The sequence below is a fragment of the Podarcis filfolensis genome, assembly GCF_964270895.1.
Source record: "Podarcis filfolensis genome assembly, chromosome: 15".
NCBI classification, from domain to species: domain Eukaryota; kingdom Metazoa; phylum Chordata; class Lepidosauria; order Squamata; family Lacertidae; genus Podarcis; species Podarcis filfolensis.
The window spans coordinates 2,253,662-2,274,118 of NC_139618.1; the positions used below are offsets into that span (position 1 = coordinate 2,253,662).

The 20,457-nt window shown below is 45.5% G+C and overlaps 1 protein-coding gene and 1 long non-coding RNA gene across 6 annotated transcripts in view; both read left to right on the forward strand.

Moving 5' to 3' along the window:
- LOC310750210 overlaps positions 1-20,457 on the forward strand; it is a 185,299-nt gene that overhangs the window by 107,980 nt on the left and 56,862 nt on the right. The window lies entirely within an intron of this gene.
- EFCAB5 (EF-hand calcium binding domain 5) overlaps positions 1-20,457 on the forward strand; it is a 45,345-nt gene that overhangs the window by 15,316 nt on the left and 9,572 nt on the right. For 4 of the 5 annotated variants that reach the window (XM_083587427.1, XM_083587428.1, XM_083587426.1 and 1 more), the window contains exons 6-16: positions 2,880-3,035; positions 8,139-8,238; positions 8,630-9,379; positions 11,709-11,795; positions 11,906-11,998; positions 12,820-13,034; positions 13,843-13,999; positions 15,917-16,206; positions 17,221-17,393; positions 18,667-18,895; positions 19,289-19,441. In XM_083587427.1, coding sequence (XP_083443553.1) covers positions 2,880-3,035; positions 8,139-8,238; positions 8,630-9,379; positions 11,709-11,795; positions 11,906-11,998; positions 12,820-13,034; positions 13,843-13,999; positions 15,917-16,206; positions 17,221-17,393; positions 18,667-18,895; positions 19,289-19,441 — 2,403 coding nt within the window. The remainder of the gene's footprint in view (positions 1-2,879; positions 3,036-8,138; positions 8,239-8,629; positions 9,380-11,708; positions 11,796-11,905; positions 11,999-12,819; positions 13,035-13,842; positions 14,000-15,916; positions 16,207-17,220; positions 17,394-18,666; positions 18,896-19,288; positions 19,442-20,457) is intronic. The other variant, XM_083587429.1, reaches the window with a different exon arrangement.

Here is a 20,457-nt window from a genome sequence, read left to right on the forward strand (position 1 = left end):
CAGATTCCCAGCCCTCCCCATCCTGCCTCCTCCTCCATGCTCTGCAACAGCCACCAGGAAGAAACAATGATTCCAAAGGAAAGGCTTCTTTCCAGGGCGAATCAGCAGGGGAAACGTTGAGAGACAAAGTCTAGCAATGTAGTGAGAGTTCTGATGAATTCAGATTTTCCACTAGTGGCGCTCGGGGGACCGTCTTCTATGGGCACCCTCATTATCACACAATTAGCATTGTTCCTCACGCATCTGTTATTGCTCTTGAAATTCTATTAGCCGATTCATGCAGGAGGCTTGGTATATCCCTGAGGGCGCTGCAGGCCTCTTGATGGCAATCAGTCTGCAGATATAGATATAGATATAGATATAGATATAGATATAGATATAAAAACTCTCTCTGTCTCTCTCTGTCTCTCTCTCTCTCTCTCTCTCTCTCTCTGTGTGTGTGTGTGTGTGTGTATTTGCCTGCCAAGTTCTCAGTGTTTGATCAGAAATGAATCGTATTGTGGAGTCACACTGAAATAACTATGAGTGCCAGACTGTGGACTAGAACCATGAGCAGCCTTAGCAGTGCCAGTTGGCATGCTTCCTTACTAAAGCCGAGGATGGCGCATAAGGCAGCTGGAGGGAGGGAGATTCAGAGCAAGTGGCAACATGTCATTACTCACCTCCCTGCTTTTGAAAGCCATCCTTTTAAGCATTCAGCAGAGAAACATTTTTTTTTAAAAGGTAATTTGTCAAATCTTGTTTTAAGCTCACAATGAGATATTTAACCTCAGAGTGACTGCAGCTAATTTGGAGAAGGATCAGCAACAACAGGCATGCAAAGAACCCCTTTTCTGTCACCACAATCCATCAGGCGTCAGTCTCTACAGTTCACATTTGAATTCTGGATTCCTTCCTGTTCAACCCGTAGGCTAGAGCCTTGGTGGGGAACCTTTTTCAGCCCGAGGGCCACATTGCCTTATAGGCAATCTCCTGGGGGCCACATGCCAAAGGCCAAAAGTGGATGGGCAACACAGAAGCGACACTCAACTTTTTACTGTAGGCTACATTCCAGCCACACACAAATACAGAGGTTTGTGCACACACGCCTCTCCTCATCTGTTCAGGCAAGCAAGCAAGCAAGATGCCTCATCACAGCTCAAGGCGCTTGAGGAAGGTGCCGAGGAGGGGGGGTGATGGGTGTGGCCTGAGGAAAGGGGTGTGGCCCTTGAAGGAGGCGTGGCCTGGGTGAAGTCCCAAAGGCCCCTGAGCTAGAATGAGGTAAAGACTGAAGGCCACACTCAGATGACTTTTCCAGAGATCAAAGGAGGCGTTGGAGATAGATGGATCAAGGCTGATTCCACACAGTCAACTAACAATTCAGTTCAGAATAAAAACCTGGAACAAACTTTTCAACTGGCCCATGACAACATCTTAGCATTACCCCAAGGCTGCACAATGCTGCTAACAATTCAGGCAAAAACCATGAAAGTGCCCAAGATGAATCTGGAATCAACCTAAATGAAAGGAACAACAAGGTCATAGTTTGTGATGCTGCGTGGCATCCAGTGCCAGTCGTACTCAGAGTAGGCCCATTGAAATTAATGTACATGATTACATCTGTGAGTCTAAGGAGAACTTAGTTACCCAAGCCTTCTTCCCTACATGTCATGCACACACCACCCCATCCAGCCACAACAGCAGCCGGCTTTAAAATACAAATAAAAATGCCATCATAATTCAGCCCAAAGACGGGAGATTGCGGTTCCTGCCGACAGCCTTTATTATTTACACTGTGCAGACCACATTTCTTGAACGGCCTTCTTATTTTTTTACCCATTAAAATCTCATGGGGCAATAAATCTGAAGTGTTAAAAGTGTCTCTGAGACCTCAGCTTCAAATAAATCACGGCTCAATAGTCTTCTTCCCAAAGTCAGGAGGATTGAGGCAAATGAAGGTGGTCTCCAGAATTTCATCCTTTCCTCTTCTTTTCCTTCCTTCCTTTTTCTCTTCTTGTTGTTGATCTTCTTTCTTTGGTAAAAGTAATAATAATGATGATTCCAATCAACTCTGGAACCACTTGCTGCCAGAGTTCTTTTTGGAAGAGGATTATGCAGAATGCTACCTCGGGGATCATCTATAAATTTGTTTTACAGTATTTCATTTCTCTGGCATGCCGTGAGACTGATGTTCTCCATTTCAGTGCTGGCTGCAGCAAAGGGAACCCCCCCCCCCATGTTCTATGTGGCACAGAAATGCAGAATATGAAGGGAGGGGAAGGTTATGCTACTTTTGGCTTTCACATCTTTAGAGAACAAGTGAGTTGTATGATTGTAATGATCACGTGTAATGATCACGTTAAGAAAATCTGTGTGTTGTAGTGGTTAGAGAGGAACTGGGAGACCAGAGTTGGAATCCATCGCAAGGCCTGTCACTACCTCTCAGGCTAACCTACCTTTCAGGGTTGCTGTGGTGGTTAACTGAGGAAGAGGAGAACCATATATGCCATCTTGAGTTCTTTGGAGGAAAAAGCGGGACAGAATTGCAATAAATAAATGTATTTTTGTTATGTTTGTAAATTGCAAGTCACACAAAAATCTGATAAGTAACTTAACACAAAGAAGAAATATAGCAGGGAACCCAGTCCAAGGGCCCAATCCAACTCTTGGGGTGGATGAACGGCTCTGCAATGGCCAGCTTCAATTTGCTACTCAAGCTACTCTTAAGCAGGAGGGGGGAAAGATCTGTTTTGTGCTTGGTGCAAGTTGTGGCCTCAATTCTGAGGTCAGTGACTTCATCGTTAAGGTTCATATGAACAAGACAATGAGTGATGTTGAGTGATGGCAAAAGGGAATAAAATGTGTGTTTTCTCCCCTTCTTTCCCCCCTCGCCTCTCCAGTATCTCCATTCTTACATCAAGAATTTCAGCAGCGACATGTTCCAGCAATTGCTGCAACACCTCCTACAGTGTGCCAACGATGCACGTAACATAATCAGACACGACATCTGGCGGCAGATGTTCCTCCAACTGTTCTTCAACTGCGACCATGGAAAGGTAGCTCCACTGATTCTCGCCTGGGCAGCCCAGGAGCTCCGCACAAAGTGCCCAGGCTTGCACCCTTGGGAGGTCACTTTGGTGCTGCTAACACAGAAGTTTCACTTCACCCCTGGCAGCGCACTCCATGCTTTCTCTAGACAGACGAGAGACAGAAATGCAGACCCTAACCCTAAATGCAGAAATGCAGTTTTGACTGATGCACATTTTGCAACGCAATTTCCCTTAATATAATGCATTTGTGTATGTTATTTATATACTATATAACATATAATATATAATATATAACATATAACATATAATATATAATATATAATATATAATATATAATATATAATATATAATATATAATATATAATATATAATATATATTAATACAGTACAACATTTCTCTAATAGATGCATTTTCTTGTATGCATTGGGGAAGTGCATTGCAAAATTTGGATACATGCGGATTTTGAAGGCTGGTGGAGTTTCACTTCTCATATTGTTTTTAAAAAGTTGTTTTTATTAAATTTGTATACCGCCCTTCATCCATAGATCTCAGGGCAGTGTGAATTTGAGTCAAGTTTCTCCCCAGGCCCTAGTGGAGAGATTGCAGGATGTGTGCAGGATTATATCTCTGCCATCGTTATTCCTAGTTAGGACTCCCCAAGCGCAGCTCTGAATAGTAACAGTTTCTGGTCTATTGGAATAGATCAGTGGTGGGGAACTTGCGGCCCTTGGGACCTAATCAGGGCCTGTGCTGTCCTGCAAGGCCCACCTTGCCCAGCATTCTTTGTGACTGGCAGGGCTCAGTTGGCAGTCCACAATCCATAGTTTCTCTCTCTTGCTCAACTTAAAAGGCAAGCAACTGACAGGATGGTGATGGTGATGGTGGGTCAACTGGCCCCAGGGCCACCAGATGCTGAGCCCTCCAATAGGATAGTGACAGGCCTCTCAGGGAAACATGGAAGTTCAGGACAGGCATAAACTCAAGCTGTCAAGAAAGGGCTGTCAGGAAATTGAAATGACCCCCTCCACCTTCTGCAAGGCCTGGCTCCAAAACCTTTGTGGTTGGCTTCTGGTGGGAAGGGGGGGTAATAGCGGGGATGCAAAACATTTTCCCAGCCCTACCAACAAGCACCCACAATGCTAGCAGATATTTGAGAGCATCGCAAGCAGGCAAGTGGGCTTGGATCATTTCCAAAAACAGAGTGTAAATTTAATGCATTTCCTTAGGCTTTGACCTGGTTTCCTTCCCGGTGCTGTAATCAGTTCCTGCTGTACCTAGACCTCAAGGGAAAGCAGAAAATGCAAAGGAAATCCATAGAAAAGACCTCTGCGGTTGCTGAATTATCTGTTTCTCCATTCTCTCACCCAGCTGAGCATGCATGTTGTTCCCATTTCTTTCTTTTTTTTTTAAGTAATATTTATTAAAGTTTTAAAGGTTACAGAAAGGAAAAAAAGAAAACACCAAAATTACACAAAAACAAGACAACACATCACAATAATAAAAAAGAAAAGAAAAAAAGAAAAAACAGAAAAATAGATACAATTAAAAAAACCATAACAAACCTTCCCATAACTTATCTTTCATTTGCTTGTTTCCTTGACCTCCTCACACCTCCCTTTTTTGTATTCTAGTTCGGTTAGCTATTTCAGCAAACCCTTTCCATCTTTCCCGGTTTTTGTCCTATAATTTATCTTAATATAATATGACTTTACTTTCACATGTTGTTCCCATTTCCTAATTTTCACTGGCTTGGGGGCAAGCCTCCCTTTCCCAGCACCGAGTGGGGTCCTCCACCTCGCTCTTGATTTTGGTCTATATGCATCCCTATTTCTGAAGCTCTAAACCTGGATCGTTTTGAGATGACACTGGGGAGCCAGCATTAAATGACTGGTCCAGACTGGTTTAGGACCATAGATGGCTATACCAAAACCTAGACCTAGGAGGTGGGGATGGGCCATAGCTGAGAAGGTCGAGCATCTCCCTTGCATGTCAAAGGTCCCAGGTAGGACTTGGTGAGAGCTTCAGCTAGTCACCATGGACAGTCCTGAGCTGCACAGACCAAAGGTCTGACTCAGTATAAGGCAGCTTCCTATATTCTCCAAGGTTAATTTATTGGAGTCTAGGTTTGGAGTGCAGAAGGTGCTGCTCTGTGGACTAGGCACAGACCAGGTTCTTAGTCTTTTATTCTAGGGCTGGCCAATCCAAAGGCTCCATGCTGCCTGCCAATCACAGAAGGCAATGCTGCACACACTCTTTATTCCACATATCTAAAAAAGAACTCTGAGGCCTGAGGACATGCACCCAGTCCTAGTTAGCTTCCTAGGCTACATCCCAGCAGTGGCGGACCTGGGGGGGGGGGTCCTCAAATTTCAGAGGCACTCTGTACAATGCCAAAAATTCCTACCCTTCCACCTCTCACTTTCCATTCTACATCATAGTTGTGGCGCGTACTGCAGCACCCTCAAGGATCTCCTCCCAGTGCAACTGAACCAGTCGCACTCCTCTAAATCCGCCTCTGGTCTCAGCTTCCCAGTTCAAACCTTTGAGCCTCCGGCAAGCAAGTCAGTTGCCTTGAATCCCACTGACCCATTTGCCAGGATCACAATCTGCCAATCAAGCTTTTCTCTAGGGATGGATGAAACGAACAGAAACTCTCTTGGTTTCTCATTCTTCCTGTCTTAAATTGAGTTCTCCCCATTTCCACATCAGTTTGTATTTTATTTTACTTTTTGAAGTCTGCATTAACATTTATTTGCATTTCACCCAGCAGGTGCATTTTCACCTATTGCTATGCATTCTGTACATTGTTCTCATTCTAACGTTTTCATGCGAACATTTTTCCTTTGGTGGGGAATATGCGTTGTTTGGCTGGAGAACTGCATTGTTGCATTCAGAGAAGGCTGGATTTCAAAAGATGCTTGCATTCCAGTTTGTGAAGCAGTTCAGGAAGTCTGAAGAAATTTCTACTCCCCACCCCTGTCCCTTCTTCCGACACCCTACATGCCCTATCCTCAGTGCAAGAGCCCCAGGTCACAGCCATAGCAGGCAGCTGGCTGGTTTTGATGGGAGGTTGTAGTCCAAAGCGTTTGGAGGGCACCAGGTTGGCAAAGGCTGGACTAAAGCAAGGAAGACAGCTGCCTCTCATCAGTCCAGCCCCTTCTCCAGGTGCTACTGCCACTTCTACTTGCCGTTCATAAGGAGCTTGGCTACCATCCAGCCATCTTGGGCCTCTTGCCAGCTCTCAACGGCCAACTCCAACCATTTGTTCCCCTTCGTCAGTACAAGGGGAAAGCGACACAAAAGCAAATTGCTCGGCAGCTGCCAGCCTCACAGCCATCCGGCTCACAGATTTTAACTTGCAGTTGTTTGCCAAAAAGAGCCAGCGTGGTGTAGTAGTTAAGAGTGTCAGACTACGACCTGGGAGACTAGAGTTCAAATCTCCCCACTCAGCCGTGAAGCTCACAGGGTGACCTTGGGCCAGTCGTGGCCTCTCAGCCTCACCCACCTCAGAGGGTGGTTGTGGGGATTAAATGAGGAGGAGAGCCATGTATGCCACCTTGAGCTCCTCAGAGAAAAGTGTGGGGAGAAAGAAAGAAAGAAAGAAAGAAAGAGGAAAAATCTGTTTCATTTTTGGTTTTTCAGATTTGCACCTGGTGAACCACCACGCTGTGCTATAATGGGAAAGAGACTGCAGAACTGGAACCGTGAAATAGCAATACGCATTAGCTCATTATAAAGTCGAAAAGCCATGTTCCTTTGGGGCTGCTTTCCTTTCCTTTAACCATGTGTTTCCCCTCCATGTTCTGCCCCTGTTTCCTCTAGAGTTTTCCTGCCTTTGTCGTCTCTTTGCCCTCTCCCTGGGAGAGAAGGACTCCCTTGTGCTGCTCCTTGCCACAGGGCAGTGAGGCCCGCTGATTATTTTCCTGTCCCTCCGAGATAAGAGACAAGCTGCTTCCAGGGGGTGCCTGGAATCTGTTTAAGATAAGAACTACATGCCCAGAGCGTATTCAGAGCCTGAGCCACAGAGCGTGGAAGCAGAGCCTTGGAGAGCAAAAAGTGGCTCAGATTCACAGCGCATTGGCTATCAACTGTTATCAGCCATGACTAAGGTCCTAAGTGGACTAGGACCAAAGTGTCTGAGTGACCTGTGGGCCGGTCACCATCTCACTCAGCCTAACCTACCTCAAGGGTTGCTATGAGGATAATGTGCAGAGGGGGAGAACTGCATATGCCACCATGAGCTCATCAGAAGAAAGGTGGAGTATACATATCATAAGTGAATAAACCTCCATGCTCAGAAGCAGTCTATCTCAAGGTATCTCAAGGGGGAAAGAGAAAGCCGGCCCCTCCAGGACTTGTTTGTGAGCTCATTAGAAAACCAGATGCTCAATTTGTTGGTTCTTTGGTCTGATCAAGGGTGAATTCTTACTGATACCACCATCGTAGGCTGATGCTAAAAATACCACTTCAGATCACAGCAACACAAAGAACTGTAAACTACTAGCAAGCCTGGGGGAGTCCAGTTTATGTGAGGGCTGCTGTATGCAGTGAGGGGAGGTATATTTTAATTTAACCTTTTTCTCCCCTGCCATGGTCCTGACAAAAATTGCACTCTTCTGCATCTTCCACTGAATGGTGTTTTTTGTTTTTGTGTTGTTGTTTTTAAACTGGTGTAAAGTAACACACTTAAGATCAGGTCTAGTTTAGCCTTTATTTGTAGATTTCATCTTGCTTAGCATTTTCTGGAGATGCTGTAAGCCCCTTTGATTTGAGCAAACATTTAGTGACTTGAGATGTGCGAATTACTTTAGCAGCAGCATTTAAAATAGGGTTTCAAATATATATTTCAAATGTTTTAAGTTGGGTGTTCTGTTTCCATAAGATTCTTACCTGCCCTTGAACTCCTGTGTAGTTCAGAGCTTGCGTTCCAACTTCAGTGATCTACTTTTCCACCACCCTCTCTGTAAAATGGAGGATTTCCCCCCATTTGGAACAACTCTGATTTCACAGGCCGTCCAATTTGGTTTTTGTAGTACTGTACATGAACGACCTAGAACTCAGTAGGAACTGGCAAGGCGTAAAGGTATGTCTGTGCTCCTCTTTCCTAGGTGGGGCTCTTGGACAGACAGAGGATATTATCTTTACTGGAGGTCTTCTTCTACAACTGCTCCCCACAGCACAAGAAGGGATTCCTTGACCCCAAGAAATGTAAGGCTGCAAAGACCTGGGTATAGAGGAAAGTTTTTGCCTGGTGTCTGAAGATATAAAATGATGGCACCAGGCAAGCCTCTTTGGGGAGAGCATTCCACAAGCAGGGAGCTACCACAGAAAAGGCCCCTTCTTATATTTCCACCCTCCAAACCTCTCATGGAGGGGGCACACAAAGAAGGACCTCACATGACAATTGCAGGGTCTGGGTTGGTTCATCATATCTATGTTTTATACAAATTTTAATGGTCTAGTATGTTTATGTTTATAAGTGAAAGTTGCTTGGAGACCTTGGTAACTAGCAATTATTATTATTAATAATAATCCTCCATTCCCTTACCATGCTTCCAGTTTCAGGGTATATCAACAGCACCACTCTTTCTTATCCTAGGGCCAATTATAGAACTGGACGATATAGAGGTAGCTGAGTTTTGGGGGAATATGGAAGATGAGCAAATTTCGGAGAGGTCTAGCCTCAACATCCCATCAGGTGAACTTGGATTATCTGAGGAATCCATTGCCCTCAAGCTGCTCTTGAAAGACATCCTGTCTGACATGGAGACGACTGCACCTGAAGAGGCCCCTGAGGGGTCTGCAGCTGCTGACCAAGAGAAAGCCGGGCTGGAGCAAGAGGCCAGCCACACAGGAGAGGAGGGTGAAATCGTTCTAGCAACAGCCCTCCAGGATCAGGCAGAAATGCCAGCTGTGGAGCCAGGATCTGGCAAAGCAGCAGTTCAGGAGGAACAAGATCCAGCGGCCTCAGCAGCTGCAGAGTCAGCCGCCCAAGAAACTGTTGCACCCGCTGGCAAAGACGTGGCGCCTGTAACCACCCGGGTATCAGAACCAGTGCTACCTGTGGAAACCCTGGAGGCTGACAGGAATCCACAACCCAGAAGTTCTGCTCCTGCTTCCCTCTTTAACATGCAATCTGGGCTACAGCAGACACAGAACGAAGAACTGGGCCCTGGCCAAGAGGCTGGCTTAGAGGGTCAAGGTGCTGCTGCAGAGCAAAGCAGTGCAGAAACAGCGGCAGCTCAGGAGGAGCTGGGAAAGGAGCCAGAGCCAGGCAGTCGGGGGCAGCTGCACAGGAGCAGCGAAGGCGTGCCAGGTCCAAGCAAACGGCCAGGACAGAAGCTTTCAGGTACAGTGTGTTCTGCTGTGAAGCAGTGTTGGGTTTATGTGCTGGTCTCCCATGGGCTGATGAACGCCTTGCACTTCAGTAGCAATTACACCAAGGGCTGCAGAGCCTGAGGGCATCAGAAATGACAGGCAGTCTCATTCAGTCCAACCCAGGAACGCGCTTTATAGCAGGTCAGACTGCTTGTGTTTAGTAGGGATGGGAGAACTTAACCACGAGCCCGGGTCAAACAATATGCTAAGCCAAACCTTGTCAGAGAAGACCATACTGGGAAGTCTGCTTATACCACATCTACCGTATGGAGCTCAAAAATCTGTGCACTGCACACCCACAGGCAAAGGCTTTGTTGTGCTCCTGCTTCTGGCTAATAAATGGATACATTCTGGGTTGTTTTAGGATCAGCTGAGGTGACTTCAGATGCCAAGGACTTTTGAGGTGACAGTTTCTGATAATGACCACCTTTCACGAGCTTTTGCATTTGTATGGAAACAGGGTGAGGAGGCAAGAGGGACACTTAGGGCTCATCCACACCGCCGTCTACTCTGCTTTCTAGTCACAGGTCCGGGCTTTCTAGGTCCACATCTGAGCATATATACCGTATATATTTGTCCCAGAGCTTTTCCTGTGAAAGCATGTGTTTTACCACTGAATTGGAGCCAATGGCAGTCCAGGGGAAACCTGATTGCCATTTGCTGTGATTTGTGGGTTTTCCTGGGGGAAGTGCCAGGACACACACAAACAAAAAACTCCACTACGACCCAGACCTGTGCCTAGCAATGTGGCACAAAAGGAAGTGTGGATGAGTCCTTAAAGAAACAAAACACTACTCGGTCCCTTACCTCCCCACAACCATCACTCAGATCAGAGCTTCATTTTGGCCTGTTCTCAGAGCTGGTTTATGCATGCTTAACTCAAGGCGTGGCTCATCAATTGGATTTGTTCAACCAGAATGTTTTGTTCAACAAGAGTGCCCACAGGTAGTTAATGAAAACAGCTTAAAATAAATAAATAACATGCACATATCCATGCTCTTTGAGTCACAACAATTCAAGACGGTGTGTGTTCTGTGCACAAATGAGCAGCTGCAGAGTATCCTTCTCTGATTTAGATCTCAAAGCTACATGGTCCTGTTCACTACTTATTAGAAAAAGCAGACATTCACATGATCCCAAGGGCCAAAAGCCCAAGTAAAAAGGAATGTTTTTGTCTGACACCTAAGAATAGGTAAATATAGTGTTGCATGAGCCTCCCTGAGGAGAGCGTTCTACAGTCAGGAGCCACCAGGGAGAAGTGCCTCAGCTGATTATTGCAGGGTCTGGCTTGGTTCATGTGGGGAGAGGTGGTTTTGGAGTTATTTGGGATTCTGAGCCCCATAAGGCTTTATAGTTCAAAACCAGGAAAACCAGTTTAAGCCCAGAAACTAACTGGTAGTCAGTTCAGTTATGCTGGAACTGGTGCTGTATGTTCAGAGTGTCCTGGCCCATATAAATGTTTAAAACAAATGCATATATAAAAATTAAGCATTTCATCACACACCAGGGCAGATTACACCATCTTTAAGGCTCCTGTTTGCTCCAAAATATTATAAGTGAAAAAGAAACATGGAATCACTAGCTAGGGGCCAAGTGTTGAGTAATGATTAAACAAGGACCATGAAGGAGGCAGACTGCCATCTCTGATAGCAGGGATCACTTTATGATCATTTCCTTCAACATTTCCAGTTCAGTGATCATGGCTCATGCTACTCAGTCAAGAAAGAGCCGCTGCTGGGCTCACCTGAGGGCTTCTCCACCCTTTCTAGAGTGTTAACACTGCGGGCCATGATGGCCCTTCCCTGCTGCTCCTAAACAGGCCTGCCCCGTCATCACAGAAGGCTTGCTACGCCATCCTGATGGGGCTGACCAAGCCTCAGGGTAAACAAGGCAGGCTGCACTGGATCCATGTAGGGGGCAAAGGTGTGGAGAGTCCCAGGACACGAGGAAAGCTGTAGCTGGGAGCTCAGAGATGCTTATACTTTCAAATGGGGGGTGGAGACAGGAGGATACGAAAGGGACACGTTTGCTACAAGCTGAACCAAACGCTCATTTTAAACGCTAAAGAGAGAAGTAATTAAGATGCTACAGATCTGGCTGCATCTTCTTAGCTCCAGAGCAATGCACAAAAGTGCCAGCATTGAAACACACACACACACACCCCTACCGCAATTCAGAACTGTCCTGCAATCTCAAGTAGCTTTATCATGCGACTAGCTCTGGCTAGCTTCTGCTTTGCGGGCTTGATCTTGGTCTTCCATCCTTGCCTATTCACAAACATTGTTTTCTTCCTCTCTTAGTTTCAGATTTGCTCTCAATGCCCAGTGGGCTAGACAGCGAGACATGTGAAAAGGCACCTCAGAAGATATATGGAAAGATGTGGTCAGGTGATTGCACCCATCAGCATTCTTCAACATCCTGTTTCTATAGTCTGCATGTAGCTGTCGAAGCTTGGCCTCTTTAGCAGCCTGTTTTGTGTTGCCTCCCCTTCCTGCAGGTGACCTTCAGACTGCTGACCTGTCCTTCGTGTACACCGACTATGGCAAGGAAATCCGGGAGGACTGGAACAACGAAAGCACCAGGTTTCCAGGTGTGATGTTTTATTAGAGCACCATAAAGTAATCTGGTTCAGGCTACACAGGAGTTCATTCACAGGAATGCCCCTATAGTCCATTTCTGTGACAAAAAGGACTTTGCTTATGAGTAGGGGTGGGGGTGAAATCTGATTCAGTTCACATTTAAAGGCAAACCTACCATCCTTGCACTTTCTGAAACAATGCGCAAACCGAAACACAACCAACCTTAAGAATTCACACTTCTCCAAATTTTGCAATGCTGTTCTCCAGCCAAGTAAGTTGTACGGAAATGCACATAACTAGTGGAAAGTGGTGAATTTCAGAATGGGAGCTGTGAGCAGCAAATGCATTCATGATTATCTGTGCTCACGATGACATCCAGACTGTCATACATGATCCTGCTTTCGATATGGTTTGAACTTACAGAATTTCCAGGGTGGGAATACTGCTTCATTTCCAAACAGTGCATGTCCCATAACTTCTTGCTGAGATCCTGTAACATTTTATTCCACAAATATTCTGGTGATTTTTTTGCCTTGCTTTTTTACACTGTAGCATGAGAGCGCCCCTCCAGATTTTGATGATGCTGTAACACTGGAGATGCATCGCAAAACATCTAATAAAGCAGACTAATGTGCAAATGGTCCAGTATAAACCCACCACTAATACATTATTATTGGGCCAATGACTTACTGCTGCTTACACCTGGAAAAAAAAACATTCTGGAAGGACCGTGGGCTCTTCTGCTTGCTTATTTTCACTTGTTGAGCCCTGAAAACACCCACAGCTTCAAATCTGTATTGCACAGGATATAACCTTCCCTCCTTGCTTCTAGACCTGCGCATGAATATGATAGAAATCCAGGCCCGTGGGCCCCCGTCTACCATAAGCAGCTTTGACAAGGAGTCCCTCAACCCGCCACAGTTTGTGCAGCTCATGGAGACCTTTGTTGGCGAAGAAACGACTCTGTCAAATGTGAAGAGGCTTGTGGAGTTTGTGAAGGAAGGTTACGTGCAAACCGAGAAAGAGAAGATCAGGCAGATGGAGAGAGTAAGCATCATTTCCCAAAGCATTTTCTCGGGTTATTGTTCGATGAAGCAGGACACAAATCACCTGTGTGGAGTCTGGCTAAAATCCATGCAGTGAAAAAGACAGTGGTCCTCATTATATGCATCTGGGATGCTTCTCTGGGCCTGGGAAGGGTCTGTGGTTTTTTTGCAAGTACCCTTATGCAAACCCATAAGCCACTGGTGGGGATTGTGTAGCCCTCCAGATGTTGTTGTAGGCCAACTCTCATCGACCCAAACTGGCAGGCTGAATGGCTAGGGAAGGTAGGAGTCAGGCATGTCCCAGGACATTTTGCCTCTTGAGAGAAAGCAGAAAATGACGCACACTCTCTGAAGCCACTTGCCAAAGCCACCCTGCCACCACCCCCTCCACCTGCCAAAGCTGGCCTCCATCACTACCACTGAAGGTGGCAGGGGAGAAAAAAGTAGGCCAGAGAGAAACAGGTAGTGGCAGCAGCAACAGTGGGCAACAAGTGCAGGAGGTGGCGAGTGGCACAAAGCATTTCTCGGGGACCCTGCCAACTGTCCTCTATCTGCCACCTGAGGCAACTGCCTCACCCTATCTCACAGGGGGGCTGACCCTGACTGGAACTGGAGTCCAGCTACAAATTCCCCATTCCTGCCACGAGCCACATATTGTCAGAGCTCAGCACACTCCAGTCCATCTCCAAGCCTTTTCAACCACCATGTTTCATGAGTTTGTTATTTATGTGTATCTGCTGAGCTTGTGCCCATGAATCGCTGCAACTGGTGATATGCAGTCCTTTTTCTTTGCCTTCTGTCTCTATCAGATCCACCAGAATTCTTTCTTGGTCCGGCAACAGCTCCTCTTGGCTGCGCTCTTTGAGAAATGGGATAATGAATGCTCTGGGTTCTTGGACATGCAGGAAGTGGATGCTGTTTTGTCCACCTTTAAGGAAGGGATGGAGCAAGAGGCATTAAACAAAGGTAGGAGAAAGGCTTTCTGCTGCCTTAGTTTGCTACTGAACCATCTCAGCTTGGTTCAGCTGTGGCCTTCATCTTAGTTGCAGCAGCAAGGGCAAAAAGCCTTGTGGCACCTTGAGGGCTCAGTAGGGGAGCATCTCCTTCACCCAAATGAACAGCCTTTAAGATCTGCTGAGGAGAGCATGCTTTCCACCCAGAAAACAAAAAGAGTGATGCTGCTTCCAGACTGTCACTACTTTCCACACCAGATTCAGTCGCATATGGGCAAATTCAGGTTGCATTAGAGTGGATCTGGAACTTCGCACAAGGAAGCTGCTTCAGAAAATAAAACAAAACCAGGCCTTTGCAGTTAGGAAAAGGATGGGAAAAGGTACTGGAAAGTGTAGGATAAAAATTGCTTGACATTTTATCATATAACCTCCCCACAAAATAATCAGAACAAATCAATAAATAGCATCTGCTGTGATCAGTTTTAAAAATTGTGTTCGTGGTGATTTAACATAGATCCTGTTTTTTATATACAGATTTTATAACTCTTGTTTTAGGGTGGTATTCAACTAAGTTTTACTCAGAATAGACCTACTGAAATTAATGAACAAGAGTAACCTGGGTCTATCAATATCAAAAACGTTATTGTGAGAAAAACTTAAATGGGATAATTAGATGTGAGCTAACAACTATGGCAAATCCTGAAGCTGAAATATGTTTTGCCTGCTATATGATATCAGTATTGACAGGGTCACTCAGCTGCCCTTTGCTCCAAGAGGCACAGAAACAGGATAGCTGCCCTGATCCAGCCCTTAATTCTCATTGCCCATAAAACTGACTGGGCCTTGAATATTTGAAGAAGACTTTATCTTGCTCAAATACTTTGTTTTCCTAAAAGTCCCCCATTCATCATCTTGCCCTTTAACCTCATTATACATATTGATCACAGACATATGCCATTAACAACAGATTTTGAATTTCTATTTTTTCCTGTATTGATTACCTGTTCACTTGATATACCAAACACCTGGAAACTTTTCTTTCCATTCCTGGGATTCCCACAATTTTTGCTTGTGCAAGAAATAAAAAAATGGAAGCCCGGCAATTTTCCAGAGAGAACTGTGTAGGCCAAAAGAGAGAATAATAAGCTTTTTCTATTTATTGTCTCTTTTTCTGCACTTCCTATTGAGAACTTTTCTTTGAAAAATAAGGATTTGGAAAAACTGTACAAGAGCTCCCTCTTGTGTGCAAAAGTATATTAGCAGCAAGAAGTCATATGCGGATAAACACAGCAAGCCACTTCTAGGTATTTATTATTTCCTACTGAAAAAATTATTTCCTACTGAAAAAGGCTTTCCAAGGTTCCAGGCAGAAAAAGGTCTTCCCCACCCTTACTTCTTAAAGTCCTTTAACTGGAAATGTGTGGACCAAACCCAGGACCTTCTGCATGAAAAGAGGGTGCTCTTATCACTGAATTATGGCTCCTTCCCAAAACATGAAGCGTGAGAAGTTAAGATTCACCCCCACCCCCTTTTCTATAAGATTAAATTCAAGGATCAAGTTGTTCCCAACAACCTGGTCAAAATAGGAGTATTAAAATCTGTAGCTATTTTTCAAAGCCTCAAAATAGGAAGTAAATAACCACACTGTGTGATCCAAGTTTGGGGGGAAGGAACGATGGCCACAAGGTGTAGGCTGCCACTGTTGTGGTCATCATCCTGACCATATGGCTGAAGGGTGGGGTATATGCTTTTCATAACAAACAAAAAACAAAGGAGAGCAAGCACCTGCCTACTGTTAAAAGCTATTGGATCTGTTCCTTCTTGACATCTGAAGGGCACTGGTGTGAAGAATGGACATGGGGAAAGGTGGGCATAGGGGTTTGCTTGTGGTCCTGCCTGATCCTGCCATTGTTTTTCGCTACCTGCATAGCCAAGCTGCAGCTCCCCATACCCCAGTGGCATCCCAGCGGGATTGTGAAGTTATCCCAAAGAGACTTCCAAACCTACATGGAGCTGGTTGTCTCTGAGCTCACCGGCGACGAAGACGAACTGCTGGATAACATCGTGGAGTTTCTCATGATGGCGGTGGAGCGAACCCACACAGAGCGATTGCGAGGCAGTGCGCGGAGGAAGTGGCTGCTCAAGATGGAGCACGCAGCCATGACTAATGGCGGGTGCATCAAACCGGTGTATGATCTCCTATTCAAGGTTCTTTGTCGGGTGAGTGTTTCTGCCACAGTCTTTCCCTACACGGAAAGGCCAATGTGTTTTGGGGTTTTCCATTTCGGGGAAGAAGATTAGCTGCATTGATGGAGGGCAGATGAATCAGTGACCAAATGGTAGCAAAATTACACCTCCATGTTCCTGGTAGCTATCACTGGGCTTATATAAGCAAATGATGGAGAGAAACAAAGAGATGCAGTCGACTTCTGGCAAAATACTGGCAGAGTGCTGGGCTTGGTCTGAACCAGCAATGGCATTATGTATGGGGCAAACTCAGATACTGAGACAGATTCATGCTCCTGTGATTCCTCTTAGCAGTGAAGGCACATTATTGTATTCAAACAACTGAGTTCTGTGCCCAGTTATGGGGTCAGCAATTCTAAGAAGGATGTAGACAAAACACAAACAGAGGAGGGTAATAAAGATGGACATTTGGACAGTAAGTCTTGTGAAAAGAAGTCTGAAGGAAGTGGACTATGCTTGGCCTGGAGAAAACTGAGGTAGATTATGATAGTGCTGTTGAAATACGGTACTTGAAGAGCTGTGTCACGTAGAAAAGAGCAAACACATATTCCCTGTTGCCCCAGAGGGCGGGACTTGCTATGATTGGCTTATTACAAGAGGTTAGGTTTTGACCCTCTTAACAATTCTATTGAATTGTGGAATAGTCCCCAGTGTCATTCACCTGCTGACATCTTGTCAGAACCTCAACTTGCAACATACAGGTTTTTAAGCACAGGTTGGATGGCCATCTGTCATGTATGATCCAGTTGAGATTCCTGTAGTGCAGGGGCTGAACTAGATGCCCCCCGGGATCCCTTCCAACTCTGCAGTTGTATGATGAATACCACAAAAAGCAGTGGGACTTGCATGCCTATGAAATTGTTCCAAATGAATAAGCATGCAGACTTGGGGAGAAACAGAATGAGTTCCATGTAAATGAGGGCTAGCCAGGAGCATGGGGCATGTGTATAAAGATGACTGGCTGAGGCGTCTGCCTTTCATCTGCAGGACACAGATGCCCATGGAGACACCAAGAAGATCAGTGCTTATATCGCCCTTTTGGAATATAACTTGGGTTCCCCAGAGCGAGGAGATGTTCTCCTACACTATGTAGCATGCACAGAGGATGATGCTCCGTATGTCCTAAACCAATCACTTTTCATGGATATGGAAGGAGTCAGGTAAGAAAAACACCCACAAAGCTGTTTCCTTTTCTTGGGTGATCATTTGCTTCTGAAATAAAATTAGGCTTAAGTGTGGGAAAGACTGCACATTCAGTATGGGTGATTATATTTCTGTGTTTAGCATAGCATGCATTTTTGGTTCTGCATTTTAACATGTAGGATCTGTAAGTGAAAGTTAGGAAACAATCGCAAATTCTTTAAGAGACAATTAGCAGCACCTATTGTCAGAACAGAGGGTTGCATAAGAGAAACAGCATTAACCCTCTGTAGGCAAGAGGAAAGTGTCTTATTGCGCTTTCCACTGTGAATACAGAAACATCACTTCTTGAGAACAGAAAAGATATCAGAGAGCAAAAAGACTCCTCCCTCCCAAGTCTTCCTCAAAAATCATAAATGATAAAGTAGAGCAAAATTATTTAATGCCAATTGTGAGTCATCCTTAGGGACAGGGACTGGTTCACATTCAAAGGTGAACCTACCTAGTTTGGAGTTTCCAAAGCAAATCAAGACCTGAAATGCAGCCATGGTTTGAAATGTGCACTTCTCTGAATTTTGCAATGAAAGTGTAAAACATGTGTATATATACCTGTACTATGGTAAAGTGTGCATAAAAATGCATATATTAGTAAAAGTAACATACACGATGTACTATATTAGGGGAAATTGATTGCAAACTTGTACATATTAGGCAACATTGGATACAAACATGTGTATACTAGGAGATGAGTTTTCATGAGGCCTTTTTTATAGTAAAAAATTGCAAACTGATGTGGAAGTGTGGAGAACTGAATTTAAGACTGGAAAAAAAATAGAAATGGAGAGAAACCAAAACTGACAAATCAACCTATCCATAGTTCTCATGCAAAATGCACAAGAAATCAACCTGGGGGTCAAGGTAGACGCGTTCAACCATGCTGGGTAAACTTCCCAGAAGAAGAATAACTACAAACAGAAACAAGACTCATTTTCATCTCGAGGTTAAGCAAGGGACGCAAGCAAGAGAAAGGAAGTGCCACAGCAGCAAAATGAAGGTGTAAATTCACTCTCCATTACATGGGAAATATGAAGGCAATTGATTTTGCACTCTCAGTGATGGGTTTCTTATGACCTCTTCTGACGAGACCCATTTCCCCTAACAAATTGCTTTTTCCTGAGATGAGAATGTTGGGAGTGTTCCTGTCCATGCCTGCTGCTATGATGTTTTCTACCTAGGCACTTGACTCCTGAAAGCTTCTCCTCTTCCTCTTTTCTGCTCACTTTTTTCACTTAGCTTTGCAGCAGCACTAGATGACAAGCCAATCCATGTCCCCAGAGTTCAGCTGCATGGAAACATCCACTTCTGGAACCAGGATCGCCCCCTGGAAGAGAGGAAGGGCTCCTTCTTGGTGCTGCCGCTTGAGGATATCCGAAGAAGAGTCTTTGGTGTTCTTGGTCTGGACACTCTCCAGGACAAGAACGAGAAAACCATCTTTGTGCCCCACGAAATCCGTTTCTATCAGGTGAGGGCAGCAGGGAGGCTGCAAGGGGACAGCCACAGTCACTGCATGAGGGCCTGGCAGTGGCGTAGCGTGGGTTGTCAGCACCCGGGGCAAGTCAAGTAATTTGCGCCCCCTAACCCTAACCCTAACCCTAACCCATGGATTTGCGCCCCCTAACCCCCAGATGTTGCGCCCGGTGCGGCCGGCCCCCCCTGCACCCCCCACGCTACGCCACTGGGGCCTGGCTGGATTCTGTGAACAATGTTCATTCCTCTGGAGTATGTGATTGCAGTGGCGTTGCCTATAGGAGTCCTCTGCTTCAAAAGCCCCTTTGATATGCTTAGTTTGATAACGTTCCTGCTTTAAAATTTTACATTGTTCCCAAACAAATTGTAACATGTGTTCATCCTCTAGGGGATTGCAAACACATTCAGCATAGCCTACCACCACATCCGCACCAAGGAAAGTATCATGCAGGTCATCATCACGGCTCTGGGATGGCTCTTCACCCGTGTGTCGCACCTTCAAACCATCACTACATACTTCATGGAGCCTGGCGAGGACAGGGTAATATGCTAGCAATTGCAAAGAGGACTGAGATAAAGTATGTGGAGCACTTAGGAAAAGCACAAAAAGGGGGTGGGACTTTTCTATTCATATTTTTCCCCCAGTCTTTTTCTTTTAGGAACATAGGGAGCTGCTTCATCCTGATTCAGACCATTGGTCCATCTGTCTCAGCATTAACTACACAGACTGGCAGCGGCTCTCCAGGGTTTGAGACATTCCCAGGTCTATGTGGAGATGCTAGAAATTATAACTGGGACCTTCTCCAGGGAAACAGATGCTTCATCACTAAGTTACAGCCCTTCCTGAACCGTTTTTCTAACAAATGGTACAATCTCAACCTTACCCCCATACACCACCAGAGGGCTGTGGTGGGCTCTGGTGCCTCTAACAATTACAGTGGTACCTCGGGTTAAGTACTTAATTCGTTCTGGAGGTCCGTACTTAACCTGAAACTGTTCTTAACCTGAAGAACCACTTTACCTAATGGGGCCTCCTGCTGCCGTTGCGCCGCCGGAGCACAATTTCTGTTCTCATCCTGAAGCAAAGTTCTTAACCTGAAGCACTATTTCTGGATTTGCGGAGTCTGTAACCTGAAGCGTATGTAACCTGAAGTGTATGTAACTGTCAGGGAACTGTCATCTGAGACGAAGGAGGTGAAAGGGCTCATGGAGGGTGAGAGAGACCACTCAGCGGAGGAGGGGACCAGCAGGGGGAGAAGTGGAGTTCCAAGGGAAAGTGAGTCGGAGGGAGGGCTCAGAGACACTTCAAGCGAGAACAGTGGGGAGGTTTCAGGACCTCCCGTAGGGACACCCACTCCTCGGCGGAAACTGTCACGCCGAGAGTCCAGAAGACGCGTTTCCGTTAAGGAGCTTTTATGCTGGAAGAAGTTCCGTAAACGCCCACTGTCCGATTCAACGAGCGATTGATGGAGCCATGCTTAAGGAGCTCCATCACAGACAGAGGTTTGGGAACTTAGCCAAACTCTGAGGGATCAGGATTTTACGCACAAGCAGCTC